Source organism: Sphaeramia orbicularis, chromosome 11, assembly GCF_902148855.1.
Source record: "Sphaeramia orbicularis chromosome 11, fSphaOr1.1, whole genome shotgun sequence".
In the NCBI taxonomy this organism is placed as follows: domain Eukaryota; kingdom Metazoa; phylum Chordata; class Actinopteri; order Kurtiformes; family Apogonidae; genus Sphaeramia; species Sphaeramia orbicularis.
The window spans coordinates 12,506,522-12,526,850 of record NC_043967.1 but is presented as its reverse complement, the minus strand read 5'-3'; the positions used below and the strand labels follow the sequence as shown (position 1 = coordinate 12,526,850).

At 35.7% G+C, this 20,329-nt stretch overlaps 1 protein-coding gene across 1 annotated transcript in view; it reads right to left on the bottom strand.

Moving 5' to 3' along the window:
• Nucleotides 1-20,329, bottom strand: part of ctnnal1 (catenin (cadherin-associated protein), alpha-like 1) — a 237,406-nt gene that overhangs the window by 1,875 nt on the left and 215,202 nt on the right. Inside the window, exons 17-18 of the mRNA XM_030147833.1 lie at nt 16,093-16,212; nt 531-614 (exon numbers count right to left, since the gene is read on the bottom strand). Of these exons, the coding sequence (XP_030003693.1) occupies nt 531-614; nt 16,093-16,212 (204 nt within the window). The remainder of the gene's footprint in view (nt 1-530; nt 615-16,092; nt 16,213-20,329) is intronic.

The following is a 20,329-nucleotide window of genomic DNA, read 5'->3' as shown; positions in this document are numbered from 1 at the left end:
ACATTTAGTAAATATTGGTAAAGTTTTGCACAGATGTTCAATGGAAAAGTAAAACTAATGTTGCATGAGAAAAAATAATCACTTATTCTTCTCAGATGCATTAAAACAAAAGCTTTTTTTTTTTTGAAAATTCAAGGAACAGGAGTAAAAAGTTGAAAATATAACCAATAAAAGTACAGATGCTAGAAAACTGTTGAGGTATTTTAAATATTTGTACTTGGTTACGTACATATTATTCTGCATATTGCAGAATTCCAAAAATAGTGGTCATTGCTGCCTTATTCAACAGTATTTATGAGAAAATGACCCATGGAATGGGAGCAGTCACAGATTCCTCGCTGCTCACATAACAACGCCCCAGTCCCTGGCAAAGATGTGGACCTGTTTTTTTGACATTTAGTAAATATCGGTAAAGTTTTGCGCAGATGTCCAGTGGAAAAGCAACTAGTTACAATAAAGATCTATTCTATTCTAAATTTTGGGAAGTTTTTGCACTGTTTCCCAAACTGCTGTGAGTGCCAGTTTGTTACCTTCTTGTTGAGCTTGTTACAGAACGGTAGCAGGGACAGGACCACGGTTAAGACTCCTCTGGCCGTCTGAATGGATGAGTCCACCTAAAAACAATGACATGAAAAACATTATGTTGTACCTAACACAGTTTGATTGCAATTGCTTGTATATTTACAGCCACATTTAGTAAATTAGAGCAAATAAATGAGCCCACAATGCAGAAAAAAAACACAGAAGGGGAGTGTCCAGTTTTAGCAGTGATCTGTTAACAATATCCAAAATTATAGACATATAATTAATTTCAATCGTGTCAGTCAGAACCAGCGCTGCTCTACCAGGACCAGCACAAATAAATGCAGAGTCAGACTGAGGCTAGACAGACCATAGATACAACCAGTGACAGAAGGGTGGGTTTGATGTGTGTTTCTGTTACTGAACAGCAACACAAACCAAGGACAGGAAGGAGAGGGAGGAATTTTCTGTGGTAGAACTGGTGGAGTTAGTGGATGAAGGTTACCCAGAATATAGCCCTTAAAAAACCCAATGTCCCACCTGTTCATAAAGACCTACTGGGACTAAAGTGAACACAGGAACAGAGTGGGGATGCTCCACAGAGGAACTGAAAGAAGATGGCAAAGCCCAGGGGTGTCAAACCTGTGGGCCAAAACTGGTCCACCAAAGGTTCCAATCCAAACCGCAGGATGAATTTTAAGATTAAGATTAGATCAGTGTTTTTCAACCTTGGGGTCGGGACCCCATGTGGGGTCGCCTGGAATTCAAATGGGGTCACCTGAAATTTCTAGTAATTGATTAAAAAAAAAACAAAAAAAACCTTACTGATAAAAAAAAAAAAAAAATATGTTGAGTTGAGAGAGACAATCCCAATCCATAAAAGACATGACAAATTGTGAAGCTGAAACTGAAGCACTGTGGTTCTGTTTATCTGTCAAATGTTCATTGTGGTCGGTTTCAGATGCTGCAGCTCTTTCATAATTACCTCCGCCAAGGAGGTTATGTTTTTGCCAGGGTTTGTTTGTCTGTTTGTTTGTTTGTTTGTTTGTTTGTCTGTCCGTTAGTGTGCAACATAACTCAAAAAGTTATGGACAGATTTTGATGAAATATTCAGGGTTTGTTGGAAATGGGATAAGGAAGAAATGATTAAATTTTGGTGGTGATCGGGGCTGGGGGGGCCCACGGGGGGGGGGGGCGCAGACCAGAAAATTTCATCAAAATCTGTCCATAACTTTTTGAGTTATGTTGCACACTAACGGACAGACAAACAAACAAACAAACAGACAGACAAACAAACCCTGGCAAAAACATAACCTCCTTGGCGTGGGGGGGGGCACTGATCAGCCTTGGCGGAGGTCTGCGCTCTCTGAGTGCTTCTAGTTCATAGTTTGAGTTCTTGTTTGTTCAGTATTAATTGTCAGCCTTGTAAATCCAAGCTGGACTGACTGTACATATCCTGACCAAGGAAAATAAAATTCTCACTTTGTGCAGTAATCTACACCTGGCTTTTCTGCCTCTATCCATAATAATATACATTACATAGACTAAATGTCATCTAAAATTTGTGTTTATTTGCAACATAGTATAGCAAGCTATTACATGATCAAAAACAAATTAATTTTAGCAAAAAAAAAAAAAAGTCTCAGTTTTGAATGTCTGGGGTCGGCAAAAATTTGTGATGTTAAAATGGGGTCATGAGCCAAAAAAGGTTGGGAACCACTGGATTAGATTAAGATCCTTTATTTTCAGTATATAGTTCTTTTTTTTTTGTCACACACTGAAATTCAACCTCTGCTTTTAACCCATCTATAGAACATACAGGAACACACCACACACTGCAAACTAGGAGCAGCAGGTTTGCTATAGCAGGCACCCGGGGAGCAAATGGGAGGTTAAGTGCCTTTCTCTTACACATCAGCCAACAACTTTTTCTGCCAGTCCATGGAATCAAACTTGCGACCCTTCGATCACAAGCTGACACTCCAGCCCTCTGGGTCACGGCTGCCCCCAAACAATTTTAAAACGCAAAAATTCCACTTTAGATATGAACAGTCAAGGGTGTCGAACTTGTTTTAGTTCAGGTTCCACGTACAGACCAATATGATCTCAAACAAAATAGGAACATAATAATCTAGAAATATCGACAACTACAAATTTTCTTCTTGGTTTAATGCGAAAAAAATAATACGCTATGAAAATATTGACATTAACAAACTATCCTTTAACAAAAAAATGTAAATAACCTGAATAAATATGAACCTGAAATGTCTAAAAAAAATTAAGTTTCAACAATTTTAACAATATTCTGCCCGTTATTAAATCTTCTGTGCATTTGTAGGTCCACTGTGATCTGTCATTTATGTTAATAATAAGGAGAGACATAACATTGTAGAAAGTGTTCTTATTTTAGTTCCAAACTCCAAAATTTCAACAATATTATTCCTGTTACCAAATGTTTGTGTAACATTGTGTGTAACGCACATGTACAAATGATAAGTTAAGGCATAATATTGTTAAAATTGCATTTATTTTCTTATGAATTTTCAGTTTTTTCAGGTTATTTATTTATTTTTTAGTTTATTTTATTTCGAATATACAACAAGACAAAGTAATCTTAGTTAGTCCTTAGAAATAAAACAGGTATTAAGAAGTCATGGAAGAAAACAAAAAACAAAACTTATACATGTACATGACTTCATTTGCACATTCGAAAAGGAGTGGGAGGAAGTAGAACTTATTTAACCCCACCCCTTCTCCACACTAAGGTTATAATAGTTTTGGATTTTTCATTATAGTTTAGTTATATTTAGTTTTGACTTTTTTTTCTCTAATTCAGTTAGTTTTAATTAGTTTTTAGAGCAGGTTTGCTAGTTTTTATGAGTTTACATTTTTTACCTGCGCCAAAGAGGTTATGTTTTTGCCTGGGTTTGTTTGGTTGTTTGTTGGTTAGTTAGCCAGATAACTCAAAAAGTTAAGGGCACATTTTCATGAAATTTTCAGGAAATGTTGATACTGACACAAGGAACAAATGATTAAATTTTGGTGGTGATGGGGGGCAGATCTGCCTTGGCAGAGGTCTGCGCTCTCCGAGTGCTTTTCTAGTTTCTAAATGCTTAGTTTTAGTTTAGTTTTTTCATATCTTTTATCTTCTTCGCCATTGTATTCAAATAAATCCCAGACAGGACTCTGCTTTCTCCCAACTTTAGTCTCCATGTTTCCAGGTAGAGTGGGGACGAGAAGACGTCTCTAAACGACAAGTGACGACAAGTGACGGACCATGAAGTAACATATGATGCCGCTAGCTAAAACTGCTCGAGCAAAATAAATCAATTTTGTAACAATCTGACATTAACAAAGACGAAAACGAAGGGAATTTTATCCATAATTTTTATACGTTTTAGTTAGTTTTGTGAGCACAAAATACAGTTTCAGTTATCGTTTTTTCTTTTAATTATAGTTTTTATTTATTTCAGTTAACGAAAATATTTTTTCAATTCTAGTTTTCATCATTTCGTTAGTTTTCATTAATGATAATAACCATGGTACACATTACATCAAAACAAAAAGGTTCAAAAACACATGGCATTTATCAGCCTCAAAAACCATAAAATACCTCCATCTACTTTTCACTTTACATTTCTTTTTCTTAAATTCTCTTTTTACTGAAAGAATTTAGATTTTTTCAAACATTGAAAAATCAGACAAATACACAAACTATACACATCCAGAGAGTGGGTGTAAAAAAACAAAACAAAACAAAAACATTTACAGCAGCTCATCATTGTCTTGGCATACAGGATCTCAAAGTAAAAAATCAATGTATAAATAAAGATAAATAAAAACACAAAACATATTTCGGTAACACTTTACTTGAAGGTCTAGTTTATTATGCATTAAGCACACATTCATAAGACATTATAATGCATTTATAATGCATTATAAAAGTCATTACAACAGTTTATGATCATGTACAAGAACTTATACCAAGGTTAAAGTATTATAAGTGTAGGCCTAATGTATTATAAATTCAGCTTTCATAATGTTTTATACATCCATACCAAAGCAGTGGGAAGGAATTTATTTTTTTAGGTGGGGAACTTTTGTTAGGTTTTGTCACTGGTCCCTGTACCCATCTATTTTAGGGATTTCATATTTATCAAAAAAAAAAGTAGTATGTGTTTGAATTAACAAAGATTTAGAGTTGCCACATTATTTTTTATTTATGTATAAAGCAACATGTAACACTTCTATTTACTGTCTCTGTTCTTTTAATATTTTGTTTTTGCAAAATAAAGAGTTATTAAGAACACTGATGTATAATTTTTGACCTACACTTTACTTAGAGCCAGCAGATACTGCTCATACGTCATCATACTTGTGTTATAATATCATACAATTGATAATGTGTTCTGTAACCCAGGACTTGAGATTCTTCCTACAAACACTGTTGTCCCTTTGGTATGGATGTATAAAACATTATGAAAGCTGAATTTATAATACATTATGCCTACACCTATAATACTTTATTAACCTTGGTATAAGTTGTTGTACACGATCATAAACTGTTGTAATGACTTTTATAATGCATTATAAATGCATTATAATGTCTTATGAATGTGCGCTTAATGCATTATAAACTAGACCTTCAAGTAAAGCGTTACCCATATTTCCTTCAGAGGATTTTGGGTTCATATTCATGCATTCATTTCAGCAAAATCAGTTCTCAGAGACTTCACATATCTCACCCATCCCTCCCAGTATTGCACAAAAAAATCCCTCTTCAAATTTACAGTGAAGGTTATTCTTTCCATCCTATAAATTCCCATGGTTATGTCTATCCAATTATTTATTGCATCTATTCAGAAATGTAAAGGGATACACTTTACATTTTTTAATAGATGTTTTCCAAACCTCTGACGTACAAACACTCTCCCATTAAAGCCGAATGATGAAGTGATCATCAGGTCGGAGCAACACGGTTAATACATATCAAAGGGTGCTCATTAATCAGCGCAGGACACGCCATTCTTCATCTAGTCCTTTTGATTTTAACCTCACGTGTATTACAAGGTGACCTAGGGTAACTCATCCCTGCCCAAGATACTCATTAATTCCTCACACACATTCATTAATCGAGTTCCCTGTGTTCGTTACTGCTGATACTGGGAGATCATTCCAAGATGATGCAACATCCAGCATGTGAAATTGTCACGCAATCACTGCTTTGTTCATACCCAGCTCTTTTTTTTTTTTTGTTTTCTAATATAATTTTACCAGATCTACTTAAAAATTAATGCCTTGAGATTCACTGCTAAGGAGGATTGGAATGTTAGCATGAGAAAATCTCCTATAAATGAATATGCATTTGTAGGAATTTTCCTTTCAGAGTGCAATATTTGGGGATAAAATGTAATTAGAATACTTTATTAATCTAAAGGGGAAATTATTGGGTGTTAGTCTTTTTACTTTTTATTCAAGTATAATAAAAAGTAGCAGGAAAGAAATTATGACATTATTAAGGGATTTAGAAATTCTTAAAACTTGGTTTGATGTCAATAGATTGTCACTTAACATTAAAAAAAAAACCTAATATTTATGGTTTTTAGAAATTGAAAAGAAATTAATGGGGACATTACATTAAAAATGTGATGCCAAAATTGAAAGAGTGTTTGATATAAAATTTTTAGGGGTTGTTATTGATCACAAATTATCATGGAAACAACATATTAAATATATAAAAGGAAAGATCACAAAGTCAGTGGCAATCTTGTATAAGTCCAGAAACTTACTCAACCATAAGGCACTACATATAATTTACTGTTCACTTCTACTTCCTAAAAAGTCCTATTGTGTGGAAGTGTGGGGCTGGATGTATAAAACAACTGTAAATACTATAGTCCTCCTACAAAAACCAGCCATATGTATTATTAATAAGGCCGGATATTATGAACATACCAATGAATTGTTTACGAAATCCCATATTATGAAATTTAATGATTTGGTTTACTATAAAATAATGCAAATAATGTATAAAGCCAAATTAAAGTGACTCCCTGTCTGTGTACAAAGGTTCTTCTCAACACGAGTCTAAATATGATTTGCAAGATGTTTGTAAATTTGTTGAAAAAGCTAAAAAAAGAGACTAAAAGCAGATGTATATGTGTTGTTGGAGTTAAACTATGGAATGAGGCCAGCATGGATTTAAGAATGTGTAGCCCATTTTTGATATTTAAAAAAATGGTACGTAAGGCAATTTTTGAAGGATACAATTGTTAAGATCTAATATGTAACAAGTAAATAATTTATTTTTGATTCTACATTAACCCTTTCATGCAGGAATTATAAGAACCTTAATCAAATATTTTTCCTGAGTGTTTTTATTCCTCTTTAGGCATGAAAAAAACAATGCAATTGAAAAAATTTTTCTGAAAAATAAAATAAAATTTTAAAAAACAAACAAACAAAAAAACATTAAAAATAGTAATGAAAAAAAAAATTCTTATGAACCTATTTTTCATTGAGTTGCAAAAATATCCACTCAGCTGGACACCACACGTTTAATTTTTTGATGCACAGAAACATGAATTTAGTGATAAATTGTATGAAAACTATGGGGAGGGCTTGTGATTCTGGGGGTTTGTGCTCAGGAGAGATATACATAATGTTACCAATTCATGTCAGAAAAGATATGTAGTGTCTTAAAACTTAAAGATATGTGTAAAAAAACAAAACAACGAAAAGAACAACAAAATCCATGAATATACAAGAGAACAGCTGTAGAATAGCTGTCCACTGTAGTGACCAGTATGCATGAAAGGGTTAAATTAACATTAATTTGGTTGGTTAAGTTTTCTATTTTTCTGGTTTAGTTTCACTTTATGGGTTTTTGCTTGTTTGTTTGGTTGTATGCATTGTTTTTGTTTTTTTTTCTTTTTCTTAAATTGAATGCTGGGTAACTGAATTTGTTCAGTAGGACAGGCATTAATATAAGCATTCTGCTTCTGCCTGGGCCTTTTCAGTCACTAACCTGCAGGTAATGTTTGGAGTGTTGACACTGGTTGGATTATGTGATGACTGAATAAAGAATTTCATCATCATCATCAAAACAAGAAAAGACCGAAATCTCACTGATATCTTTTTTTAATGTTATTAGCAGGGACAAAAAAAGCCGTAACTCAAAAATGGTTGTGCGAAGATCCCCCAACACTTCTGGACTGAACAACTGTCAGACCTCTGTTGCACAGAAAAACTCACTGACTCAAACAGTCAGATGGTCCAGTCGCCTGATTGGTGAGTCCCAGTCTTGTCCCGCCTCCCTGTACAACAGTGTTTCTCAAACTGTGGGGCGGGCCCACCAGGGGAGGCATGAAGGCTTTCCAGGGGGGGGCATGGGATCACTCCTGGGTGTTTTTTTGTTTTGTTTGTTTCAGGTTAGAACATGTAGCAGGTGGAACTAATGTTTTAGTGTTGGAGCACCCTGGACTCATTTTAGAGACGTACATTAAACCATCCTACTGCCGTGGTGATCTGCCACTAGACTAGACGAAGAGTTTAGGTTTGGACAGTGGACAAGTACTGGACTGGAAAAGAAACATGTGCAATGTTTCTGTTTTTGTACAGTTTGCACTTTAATGTTCTGAGACGTGCAATGGAAATGGACTCATTGCAGCCACTGATACTGTCAAAATGTTCATCTTTGTTACCAAAATTTGTTTGTTGTTCCAAAAAAAAAGGAACTTTATTGTCATAGTTGTAAGATAATTGTGTGTGTCCTATTTTTGTTTGGAAAAATATTGTCTCACAGAGCAGTCTTGTTGAGTTTATTTGTATTGTTCAAACAAGAAATCTAAGTTGTTTTTAATTTGAACAAAAAATTATTCAAGGAAAAGCAAAAAGTATTGTTACAGTATTGATGTTTCTTTCAATAAAAGTTATAATTGCACCATTGTTACAATGTTGGTGGAATTGAGGGGGGCCTGGAGATTTTTGGTCCTCCAAAGGGGGCCCGACAGAAAAAGATTGAGAACCACTGCTGTACACTAAACAGGTACAGAGGATGGCTTCATCAATTCTTAATAATGACTCCCATCCTTTACGAGGTGAATTTCAGCTCCTTTCCTCTGGACGGAGGTTTTTAGTCCATAGGTGCAGGACACAGCGTTATAAAACCAGCTTTGTTCCTGTCACCGTCACTGAGCTCAATAAGAAATAGTGACATTGCACTTTATCTACTTATTTAGTTATTTATCCTATTTCTTTGCTCTATTTATTATTATTGTGACTTCTAATTTTTAAATTTAAAAGTTTATGTTCTTATCCTGGTTTTTATCCCAGAGACTGTTTTTATCTTCTTGAGGTTTTTATTGTGTTTTATTGCATCTGATTTTCATTTGTTTGATCTTATTTATTTATTTTATCCTTTTACTTATCCATGCTGCTATACTGATGAATGGTGGAACACTGAGCACTTTTTGTCTTGACACTCGATCAAGTACCTGCCTAACAGGTTCAGTGTGTGTTTTGTTGTAATGTCAAATGCCATTCACTCTGTCTGCAAAACAAATCTACCCACAGGTATAAATAAAGTAACCTTGAACCTTGTTGTGAATGAAATTTATGACATGGAAAGGCTGACCTTCTCATTAAGACTCACTGCTGATAAATGGAAAAAATACTGGGAAAAATGGAATGTGTATGTTAATCACAGAAATCCTTGAACCTGTATAATCTTTTCCTAATTTGTCCTGAACCTGTCTGTATTTTATTTGTCTGGAGATTAAACCTGGATGCTCTAATTGTTGTGGTCTGTCTTTTGTTTTGTTATTTTTTTGTTTATTCTGTCTATTATAAAATATGGAGATAAAAATAAAGTATAAAATTAAGGCCCTCACCCTCCAGTGCGACCGCTGAGGCCACAGACAGTGAGAGGACACCGTATCGTGGGCTTGATCCAATATTCTGCGAAATATACACACTTTTATACTTCTGAAAATGGCTGCTTCGTTGTGAGGTCATCACAGCCACGCCCAACAAAAACCCATTCATTTCTATGGCACAGTGATGTTGTCATGGCAACACGATTGTAAATAGGGGTGTGTCTTCATTGGCTTTTTGGTTCAGTTTGGCATAAGGGATGTGTGTGCCAAAATTTTTTTTGACTATGACAAAAAAATATTTTTTGTTCCATTCAAAAAATTTAGGGGGTGCCAGAGAGCCATTTTACAATCCAACTATACGAGTTCCAAATCATCGTGTTCAGGTTGTCATTCCGCACAAATGTTACATTGGGTGCAACTCAGTCTGACACTGTATGTGTGAGATATACACACTTTTATACTTCTGAAAATGGCCGCTTTATTGTGAGCTGGTCACAGCCACGCCCAACATTTGATAAAAAATGTAGGTGATAACTTTTGATCACACGTGTGTGTAGGTGATTTTTACCAAGTTTGGTCCAAATTGGGGGTGTGATTTTAGAGGTCCACACTTTCATCCAATATGGCCGACTTCCTGTAGGGTTTAGGGCGGGGCCATAATGTAATTTTTTACTTGTCCTAACATGGGCTGTGTCTGTACCAAGTTTCATGTTTGTACATGGAAAAAAAATTGGGGAGGGCTCCCATCTGCGTGATGTATTTTGATTTTTGAGGGGGTGTGGCTGAGTCATTTTGTAATATTTTTTCTTGGCGATTTCAAATAAAAAAAATTTTTTGCCAGGCTTCAATTTTTGACCAAATAAAATTGACTTTTTGTTGAAGTTCAAGGGGTCAAATTTGCATTCAAAGTGTCCAGGAAAAAAAGTAATAACAGAACCATGCAATTTTAATAGGCCCTTGCTGGCATGTGTGCCTGGGCTCAGGCCTAAAAAAAACAAGAAAAGAAAAAAAAAATAGACACATACATATAAAACTCTAAATATACAAACATATATAAATATATGGCTGTGAATATACATATACCAAATAACATATTAAAACACTCTATTAAGACATAAAATCAGAATAGCAATTTGTACAATATTTGCTAGACAATATATTACATAAACATGATAATTAAAGAAATATACATAATAGTAATAGTGTAGTTTTATTTCGAGCACATAGAACCATCAGATAATGAAGAATACAACATGGTCAAACTAATTTTTTCTGTGCTCGAAAAGGAGAGGGAAGAACTATAACTTATTGACTCCCACCCTTTTTACAAACTAATAATTAAATTAAATCTGTTTCCTTTGCTTTTTTCGGACACTTTCTTTTGTATATTTTTACAACAACACAAAACATCCATGCAAACCATTCACATACACTTTTTTGGTCACCTCACACACAATTAGATGTACATAATCAACTGTTTTTTAATATAAACTATATTATTTATATACACTTTAAATATTTACTACAAATGCAATGATCAATAAATATGATATCTTCTTATCATGATAATTAATTACAATAATATCTTATTTTATGCGTACTTCTATGTTATAACTAGATATTCATTTATTCAGATAATGCTCTATATTATTAATATGTCATTCTTGAAGCATAGAAACTTTCATTGGCAATCGTGCCGTTATTTATGCCATAAAAACAAGTCTTAATTTATTCCTGGCACAACTGTGATAATTAACCATTGTGGGAGTAACAGAACAGGTGTAGAAGGGAGAGATTTTACTCCACTTGTACACTTGGAATGTTAGAGGGAGGTGTTGGCAGAACATATCGATCGCAAGAGATTCCATATTTTCACCTGTGTCGTACCTGGCCCTGAGGTCATTAAAATGATAGTAAAGACAAAAACATGTTGTTTTTTTTAGCTGTGAAAAGTATCACAATCTCAGTGGTGATGAAACAAATCCAAGATAGTGGTTATGCACATTAACCCATGAAGACCCAGTACTTCTTTGGTGGCAGTTTCCAAATTAATTTTTCTCTCTAACTTTTCTCAAGTGGTTCAGCACTGTTTACTATAATATTATCCAATGGATTTCCCATTTTTTCAGTGAAAATCCAGTACTTTCTTATATTTAATTCACTGATCATGTAGATGTTCATAAAAGCTCAAAGGAAATTCAAAGGTTATTATATCAAAAACAGATAAAACTGAAGAAGAAGTGTCTCCATCCACTGTCATTGATCTGGTGAATCAATGTTATAGAAGATAACTGTGTTTCCACGTTCACTACGGAGCCTCTGAACATCCTAATGAGTCATATCTGATGACCATGAATAGACGACAAACTGCATTTTACACCAATTATTTACAGATATTGATAGGATTAGTGCACAGGTGTCAAAACCACGGCCCATGAGCCAAATCCAGCCCACCAACGGTTCCATTCTGGCCCGTGGGATGAATTTGTGAAAAGCAAAAATTACACTGAAGATTTAAAGGCCAAGGGTGTCAAACTCATTTTAGTTCAGGGGTCAGATTCAGCCCAATTTGATCTCAAGTGGGTTGGATTGGTGAATTAATAACTTAATAGCCTATAAATAATGATAACTCCAAATTGCCAAATTTGATCAATAATATGCCTGTTGAAATATCTGACTAAATATAATTCAATCCAACTTTATTTGTAAAGTAACAACACAGTTGGCCAAAGTGCTGCACACAAAAAAACAGTGCTGGGCAGCGACTAAAATTTTTAATCGCAATTAATCACGTGGATTTCTGCAATTAATCATGATTAATCGCATAGTTATGGGGGGGGGGGGGGGGGGTTGCCGGCATCAACAGCATGTATTACCTTTAAGTGATATTTCAGACTTGAAGTACTCCGGTGATAAAATTAATTCCACACTGCAGTGCTTCCAAACAACTTTGTCCTTATCAGCCCCACCATCTGAAGACATTTAAAATGAAAATGTCCATGGAAAAGACCGGTACTTTTCTCCATGTTTATGTCCCCACCAGTTTATTTCTGGTTGTGAGTGACAGACAGGAGTCTTAAGCCCACTGATAAGTACTAATACTAATAAGCCCAATAATATGTGATGTTCAGTTGTTCAAAGCAAGCAAAGGAGGCCCTCTAGTGGTTGGAATAAGTTGCACTAACATATGTTTTGTCCTTGTGGTTTCCCTGTAGTCAGTTCGGACATAAGAAGGAACTAACAGACACGTTTCTTTCACTCTGTTTGTATGGCCCCAAAAACGTTTGCCTGTGAGTATTTTATGTTCAGCTGTTGTAACAATGAATAGTATAAAATATCTCTGATGTGAACCTTTGTTGCTGGATAAAAAGACGTAAATCTTAAATTAATCTGTAAATGCTAATTGTTAGCGTGCATATGGATTTTCCCATTCAAGTTAGCATCGAGCTACTGATCTTTTTCCCATTCATTTAAATGTATAATGCCATGTAAATATACTAAGGCAATGAACAGAACTGAGACATATTTTGTATGTATGTTGCAGTTTTACAGAGAGTCTACAGTAAAAGATTTGGACAGAAGTTTTTGGCGTCCGGCTTTTCTTGGGAAACCTGTTGTCTATCTGCCGAGCTAATCGCTACACGCACACAAGCAGGGGCAGAAGAATATGAGTTAGAATAAAATGGCATTAACGTGAGATAAAAAAAAAAATTGTCAGCGTTATTTAATGAATGCGTTAACGCGGTAATAATGCGTTAACTTGCCCAGCCCTAAAAAAACCCAATAAAACCATTAAAAAAACCCCATTAAAAAACAATAAAATGTAAAGGATTTGTGTCCTTGTAAATCCACTGCGATCTGTAATGCAGATGTATAAATGATAAGTTCAGGCATAATATTGTTAAAATTGCACTTTTTTTACTGAAAAAATTTCAAATTCAACATGGTTGTTCAGTTTATTCTTATTTTTGATGAAAGGATCATTTGAAAGTGTAAATATTTTCATACTGGAACTTTACATTTTCCACTAAAACAAAGAGATTGATTTGACGTTGTCATTATTTATAAGTTATAATGGAATTATTTTACTACTCCAATGCATGTGAGATCTTTTTTGCTGTATGTGGCCCCTGAACCAAAATGAGTTTGACACCCCTGGATTAGTGGAACAACAGGTATTAAACAGTTTACATCAGAAGATGGTTTTGATCGCTGGCTGTTGTTTGGGTCTTTATGGGTTAAAAATCAGCAAATATGGAGAAAAAACCCCTGCATTTTATAGGTGAGAACAGCTCAACTCACCACTTTGTGTTTGAAAATTCTAGTCTTCCCACTGTGATGATGACGTAGAGTCATACTACAGTACTAATAATGAAGAGTATGACTATTTCATGACCTTTAGATAAAATGAATGTTCAGTCCACCGGTCCTTCAGTCCCATTCTGTCAAACCTCAATCACTTTCCAACAAGTTCAACTGGAGGCATTTTATTCCTCCGTTTAGAAACATGGACTTGCAAGGGAGCTGCCATTTTGCTATGTAAGACCACTGCACTAATTATTTAATAAATTGGCTGGTTTGAATGTGAAATAACCCATTAAAATAACACTGTGACACATCGACATGGGCTGCACTAGTGACATTGTATTTGTAAACTATGGTAGATTTAAGACGTTTCAAGGCTTCCATGGAGGAATGGACTGAATGAAAGCAAGAAAAAGCAGAAAAAATATCCTACATATATTTAAAGGTGTGATATTTTGCTTTTTTAAGAGCTATGCTCAGGGTATTTCTGATGCACAGTTATATGTCATGCTATACGCTGCGTCACCGGCCCTTTGATTCTGGAACACTGGTCCACTGTGTAAAAGTCCAGTCTGTCTCACCTCTGTTACTCCTTCACCTTGGCTGTGGAAATCAGTCAGTGGTGGAAAAAAGGTGGGACCACCATCTCACCTTTTTAACAGCATCTGTGTAAAAGTGGCTAGAGTTTACAGTAACTGCTGGTTGCATTACTTTTCTATTCCCAATGGTAATTCTAATTATTTATTATTTGTAATTGTTGTCTGGTAAACTGTCCCACCTCTAACAAGATGACCTGTTTATTTCATGTATGTATGCATTTAGATGTTTTTCTAATTGACTGAATCGGGTTCTGCTTTGAAATGCTTTTAAGGAACATTGTTGTTATACCTATAGTACCTTTTAAAATAATGGTGATGTTTTATATGTATGTTCTTATTTTAGTGTTTTATGTATGGTTTTAGAACCGACTTTTATTGTGTTTTATGTATATTTTTAGTGTGGATGTATGGCTGTGATTTCTATTTTGTGGAACTTCTGCTGCTGCTGCTGTCTTGGCCAGGACACCCTTGAAAAAAGAGCTTTTAAATCTCAAAGAGCTTTTTTCCTGGTTAAATAAAGGTTATAATAATCATAATAATGTTAATAATAATAAAATGTATTTATTTATTTTCTCCATGCTCTAGTTGGTCTGTTGTTGCTGTGTTATTGTCTCTGTGTTGTTAAAATGAAAAATGTTATATATATATATATAAAGAAATTGTTAAATCCATTGACCATCACCTCCAATTCAACCACAGAAAACACCCTTGGACTTCGCTGCTGTTTCATACCATGGCTTCTGAAAGCATGTGAGATGTTTGAAGGTATTATTTTTATTCCATTGTTATTTGGTAGTGGTTTATTGTTCTTATTTATCTATTTATTTTATTTTATTTATTTATTGTTGCTTTATTTTTTGTCTGCTGTCTGCCCTGCATCCAAGACCTCTACACCAGCAGGTGCAGGAAAAAAGCCCAAAACATCATGGATGATACCACCCACCCTGCACCCTTCTCCCATCAGGCAGGAGATTGCAGCATATACAAGCACAGACCACCAGACTCCAAAACAGCTTTTATCCAGAGGCAGTTAGAATGATGAACTCTTGCTGAACTTGAGCCCAGAATGCACTTTAAATTGGCACTTTATTGCTGTGCACTTTATAAATAAAACTTTTTTTAGTTATTTATAGGTAAGTTTTAGGGGGGGTGTTATTGTTATTTTTACATCAGTATTTTATTTTTTTTTTATTGTTTATCAGTAATTTATACTATTTTACTAAATGCTGCTGACAGTCGGAGACCTGAGGACAATGTTTCGTTTCTGTGTATTTTTTATATGCTGGAATGACAATAAACTTGAATCTGAATCTGTTGTTTTTAAATTGTATGGCTTTTTATGTTTTTTAATCTATTCTTGTATTTTATTCTTTTACTTGGATTTTATTTATCCTTCTGTACAGCACTGTTTTCTTTTTTGTACAGTTCTATGTCTTTAAATCTATTCTGTATTTTATTCTTCTATTTTGGTTTTAATTATTCTTCTGTACAGCACTTTGGTCTACTGTTGTTGTTTTAAAGTGCTTTACAAATAAAGTTGGATTGGATTAGATACCATAAACATGTGTAAAACCTAAACTTTATGAGAGTGTTGTGTTGCATTCTGTTTGTGGGACTGGACACTCCCATTAGCACTTTTTCATCGATTGCAGCCTCAGTCTCGTATGTCCTTTCTATACACTTGGTAGATTTACTGATTTGATGCGTATCAGGGCAAACAAACAAGAATAGGAAAAAAAACAAAAACAAAAACAAGTTGATTCCCAGACACAGAAGCGTAGTATGGGTACCTTCTGGAAGGTGGCAGTCTTGCCCTGTACAGGAGTCTTGGCCCCCATCTGCAACTGTTGGCACAGCGTCACCAGTTTGTCCATCTCTGTCATCACCACAGACTTCTCCTCGTCAACCAGCTGGATCACAGAGAAACACAGGCAGAGAGAAGAGGATGTCTGTCAGAACAGCAGAGGAGGTTTATGACGGTATTAGCTGAAGACGCTGGGTTAATATGCACAGACAGCCATGGATTTACAGTGGTCTTAGTATGAAACACAAATCATGCATCATTAGAATAAAAAAAAAAGAAAAAGCGGGATAATCCCTCAGGAACAGACAGGTCATGATCTAGTGCTTAAGTCTGTTATCCAGCTGAGTTAATCCCTACATCTCAGTCACAGAGGCCATCAGTCTGCTTCTGTTCTATGTGTGTACGAGCTCTTTTATGCAGGCTAGCCCTATTCACAGCCCACAAAAGGACACAAAACCTCTGAAACCTCAATTAAAAACACTCAAACTCATTTGCATAAATAGCTCCATCATTTCTATGAGGGCAACACAGGTGTGTTACGAGTGTGTTTGGTGCCAAAGAATTATGGGAGTGAAGGGGTGAGACACAGGGACTCCATTAGCACTAGTTTGTTTGATGTAATTAATCAGAAAGCGTGAGGCAACTTGAAGAGCGGGGCCTCCTGATTATGAATTAGTCCTGGGTGGTTGCAGTCAGCACCCCCCCCCCATCCTGCCCCCTCTACTCTACACATGTGCACAAACATACACACCAGTGACAAATGGCAGTCGTTAATGGCTGTCAAAAGGAGCCGTTTAATTAAACTTGGAGGACCTGGGGAAGAAGTTGGTGAAGGGCAGTAAAAGGGGACGGAAGACTCCGAGGCTGTGTTTGTCGCCAATCGGAAGCGAAGAGAACAGTGTGAGAAAAGTGTGTGACAGCCTTAATTTCCTGCTCTCGCCGTGTGATTTATAAGTTGGACCCGGCGTCATGACATGCCAGCCTAGGTGAAACGCCTGCATTATGTGTGTGACAGGAATAACGTGTGCATGCATACAGAGTGTGTTAGCAACTCAACCCTGTGCAGAGCTAAATAAATACACACTGTTCTATTTAGCGCACTGACCTTCATAGCTACCATTAACCCTTTATCTGGTAAGTGACTATTTTTGGTAATTTCCACACACATCACAAGACATTGACAACAGCAGTTACAGTGAAGACAAGGAGTCAACAATCTCAGATCCAATGTGGTCTCCAGGGTCTGTAAGGTCCACCTCTGCATGAACAGTGAGTGGACCTGCTGTGTTAGGTACCATGAAGTAATGGTACTAATGTAAGGAATGATGTTCAAAGGGATAATGTGGATGTGGACAGGGGTCTGGATCAGCGCTTATGTTGGTCTAATGTTCTAAAATCCTTTCACATGACATGGGTTTTTCTTGGATTTTTTCAGGGCTCCTACAGGTTTCTACTAGGGTTGGGAATCTCAGTTGTAAGGCCGACACAATACACATCTCAATACAGCATCTCCAATTCAATATATTATAGATACGTGTGTGGCACCTCGTGATAAGATAGAATACGATTCACACCCAAATCACGATACAGAGCAATTAAGCACATTCTGATTCAATACATTCATTCTGGTAAAAAAAACATATGCAGTGCAATTCAATGAGCTTGATTATTTATTTATCAAGTAAGACCATGACTTTTTACAAAGTGACTTTAGTTCAATTTCAGAACACGTGCCTCACACTCAGTCAGGTGAAAAAGTTAGGACTTTGTTTCCAAAGTCGTTTCTCTGCATGTTTCTAACACTCAACTTCTTGCTCAATTTGTAATGTAATGTATTTGTAACGTAGGTAATACAGAAAAAGGATCTGTCACTTTAAGAGACACCTGTGCAAGGTATTCTGGGATGCACTGTTAGATATGTACATCACTGTTTAAGGAAGTATCTCTGGTATGTGTGGCAGTATTCAGTACAGCTGATATAGTAAAAAGTAGACGTTCATAAACCACATGTGGTCACCTTAATTCTATGTGTGTCAGATTCACATACACACATTACAGGATTCATCAGTTGCACTCATGCCACAGTCCATCCACGCAGCTCATATTGTCATGAGCAGTGTACACATCTGCGAATCCACAGTGCACATTAACGTGGGTCTGAAGAAAAGTAACACTTTACCCAAATAAATAGTAACACTTTTAAATGCAAGTAAAATATATATTCTATTGAACAAATCGAATTTTATCGATACAAACTCAATAATTGATGCATCGCAATATCATTCCAAACTTTTCATTCACTCGCAGCCTCTTTACCGGTGCACTCAGATCATACACGTGTGTGTTGGTGTATCGATACATATTGGATAATCTTCCCATCCCTAGTTTCTACAAGTTAGATTTAAGACCTATTTAAGAGTATTTTTTAAGAATACTTAGAAGAGAATTTCATGCCCATTTCACAGCCAAACTGGCAAAAATTTATGACTCTTTGAAGTTAGGAAAATATACTTATTTACTCCAACGCCTTGATTCCCACTGTTCTGAGTCATTTCTCTCTGGGGGCTGCAAAGTTATTGATAATTGGTTCCTAATTTCAATATAAACTGTCAGGTTGGAACGAGTGGACCTGAGTAGACTAACATTACTTTCTTTGCAGCTTAGACATTTAACAGGCACATTTAAACACAAAACAGTGAACAAGTTTATGGCAACATAACTTAAGGCTTACCATATCAAATGTAATACTTTTTAAACACTTTAAAGCTGCGGGAGACTTTCATCACCAATTTTTCATCAAATCTGTAAAACCCCAGTCATAGCCAAGTATCATGAATGTGTAAGTCTCTCTGTGATTACTCACCTGAATCTCATCCCTCACAGTGAACAATTTCGAAGTGTACTCCGCCATAAACAAACCATTTGTTTACAAACAGAGCCAGTAAGTAACTCGGGCATTTTCGGAATTTTGTTGCAACATGCATTGTGGGAAGTGGAGCTCCAGCCGTTTCCACGTCGTGTTTGTTGCAGCCGTGTGATATCATATGGTTGCACTGCCACTGCCAGGTGGCTGCGTGAACCTCCACTTCCCACTATGCACGTCACGACAAAATTCCAAAAATGCCCGAGTTACTTACCGGCTCTGTTTGTAAAAAAATGGATTGTTTATAGTGGAGTACACTTCGAAATTGTTCACTGTGAGGCAAGAGACTCAGGTGAGTAATCAAGGAGAGACTTATGGATCCACGATACTTAGGCTATGACTGGGGTTTTACAGATTTGATGAAAAATTGGTGATGAAAGTCTCCCACAGCTTTAAGGGAATAAATCCAGATTTGTAAATTCAAGACTTTTAAGACTTTTTAAGACCTTGCGGGAACCCTGTTTTTTATACAGGGTGGGGAAGCAAAATTTACAATGAACATTTAGTTGTTTTTTCTCAGCAGGCACTACGTCAATTGTTTTGAAACCAAACATATATTGATGTCATAATCATACCTAACACTATTATCCATACCTTTTCAGAAACTTTTGCCCATATGAGTAATCAGGAAAGCAAACGTCAAAGAGTGTGTGATTTGCTGAATGCACTCGTCACACCAAAGGAGATTTCAAAAATAGTTGGAGTGTCCATAAAGACTGTTTATAATGGAAAGAAGAGAATGACTATGAGCAAAACTATTACGAGAAAGTCTGGAAGATACTATTAAAGAAGAATGGGAGAAGCTGTCACCTGAATATTTGAGGAACACTTGCGCAAGTTTCAGGAAGCGTGTGAAGGCAGTTATTGAGAAAGAAGGAGGACACATAGAATAAAAACATTTTCTATTATGTCAATTTTCTTGTGGCAAATAAATTCTCATGACTTTCAATAAACTAATTGGTCATACACTGTCTTTCAATCCCTGCCTCAAAATATTGTAAATTTTACTTCCCCACCCTGTATATACTTCTTGGTTTTCGTTTTTTTGCCATTTACGGGTAAGGAACCAAATATGGTAACTTCATTGACTGCGATTTTCTATGTGACAATAAATAATTTTTTTTTAAAATTTCACTAAAGTAATAAAGTCTGGTTATGTCCTCCAATAACACACAAAGGTTGAAACGTTAGAGTATTTCTATGAGTGACCTACAAAGGGTTAAAAAGCATGAGCAGAGTGTATAGAAAATACAATTGTGTTTTGTGATGTGTGTACCATGCATTCTTATATCACAAAAAA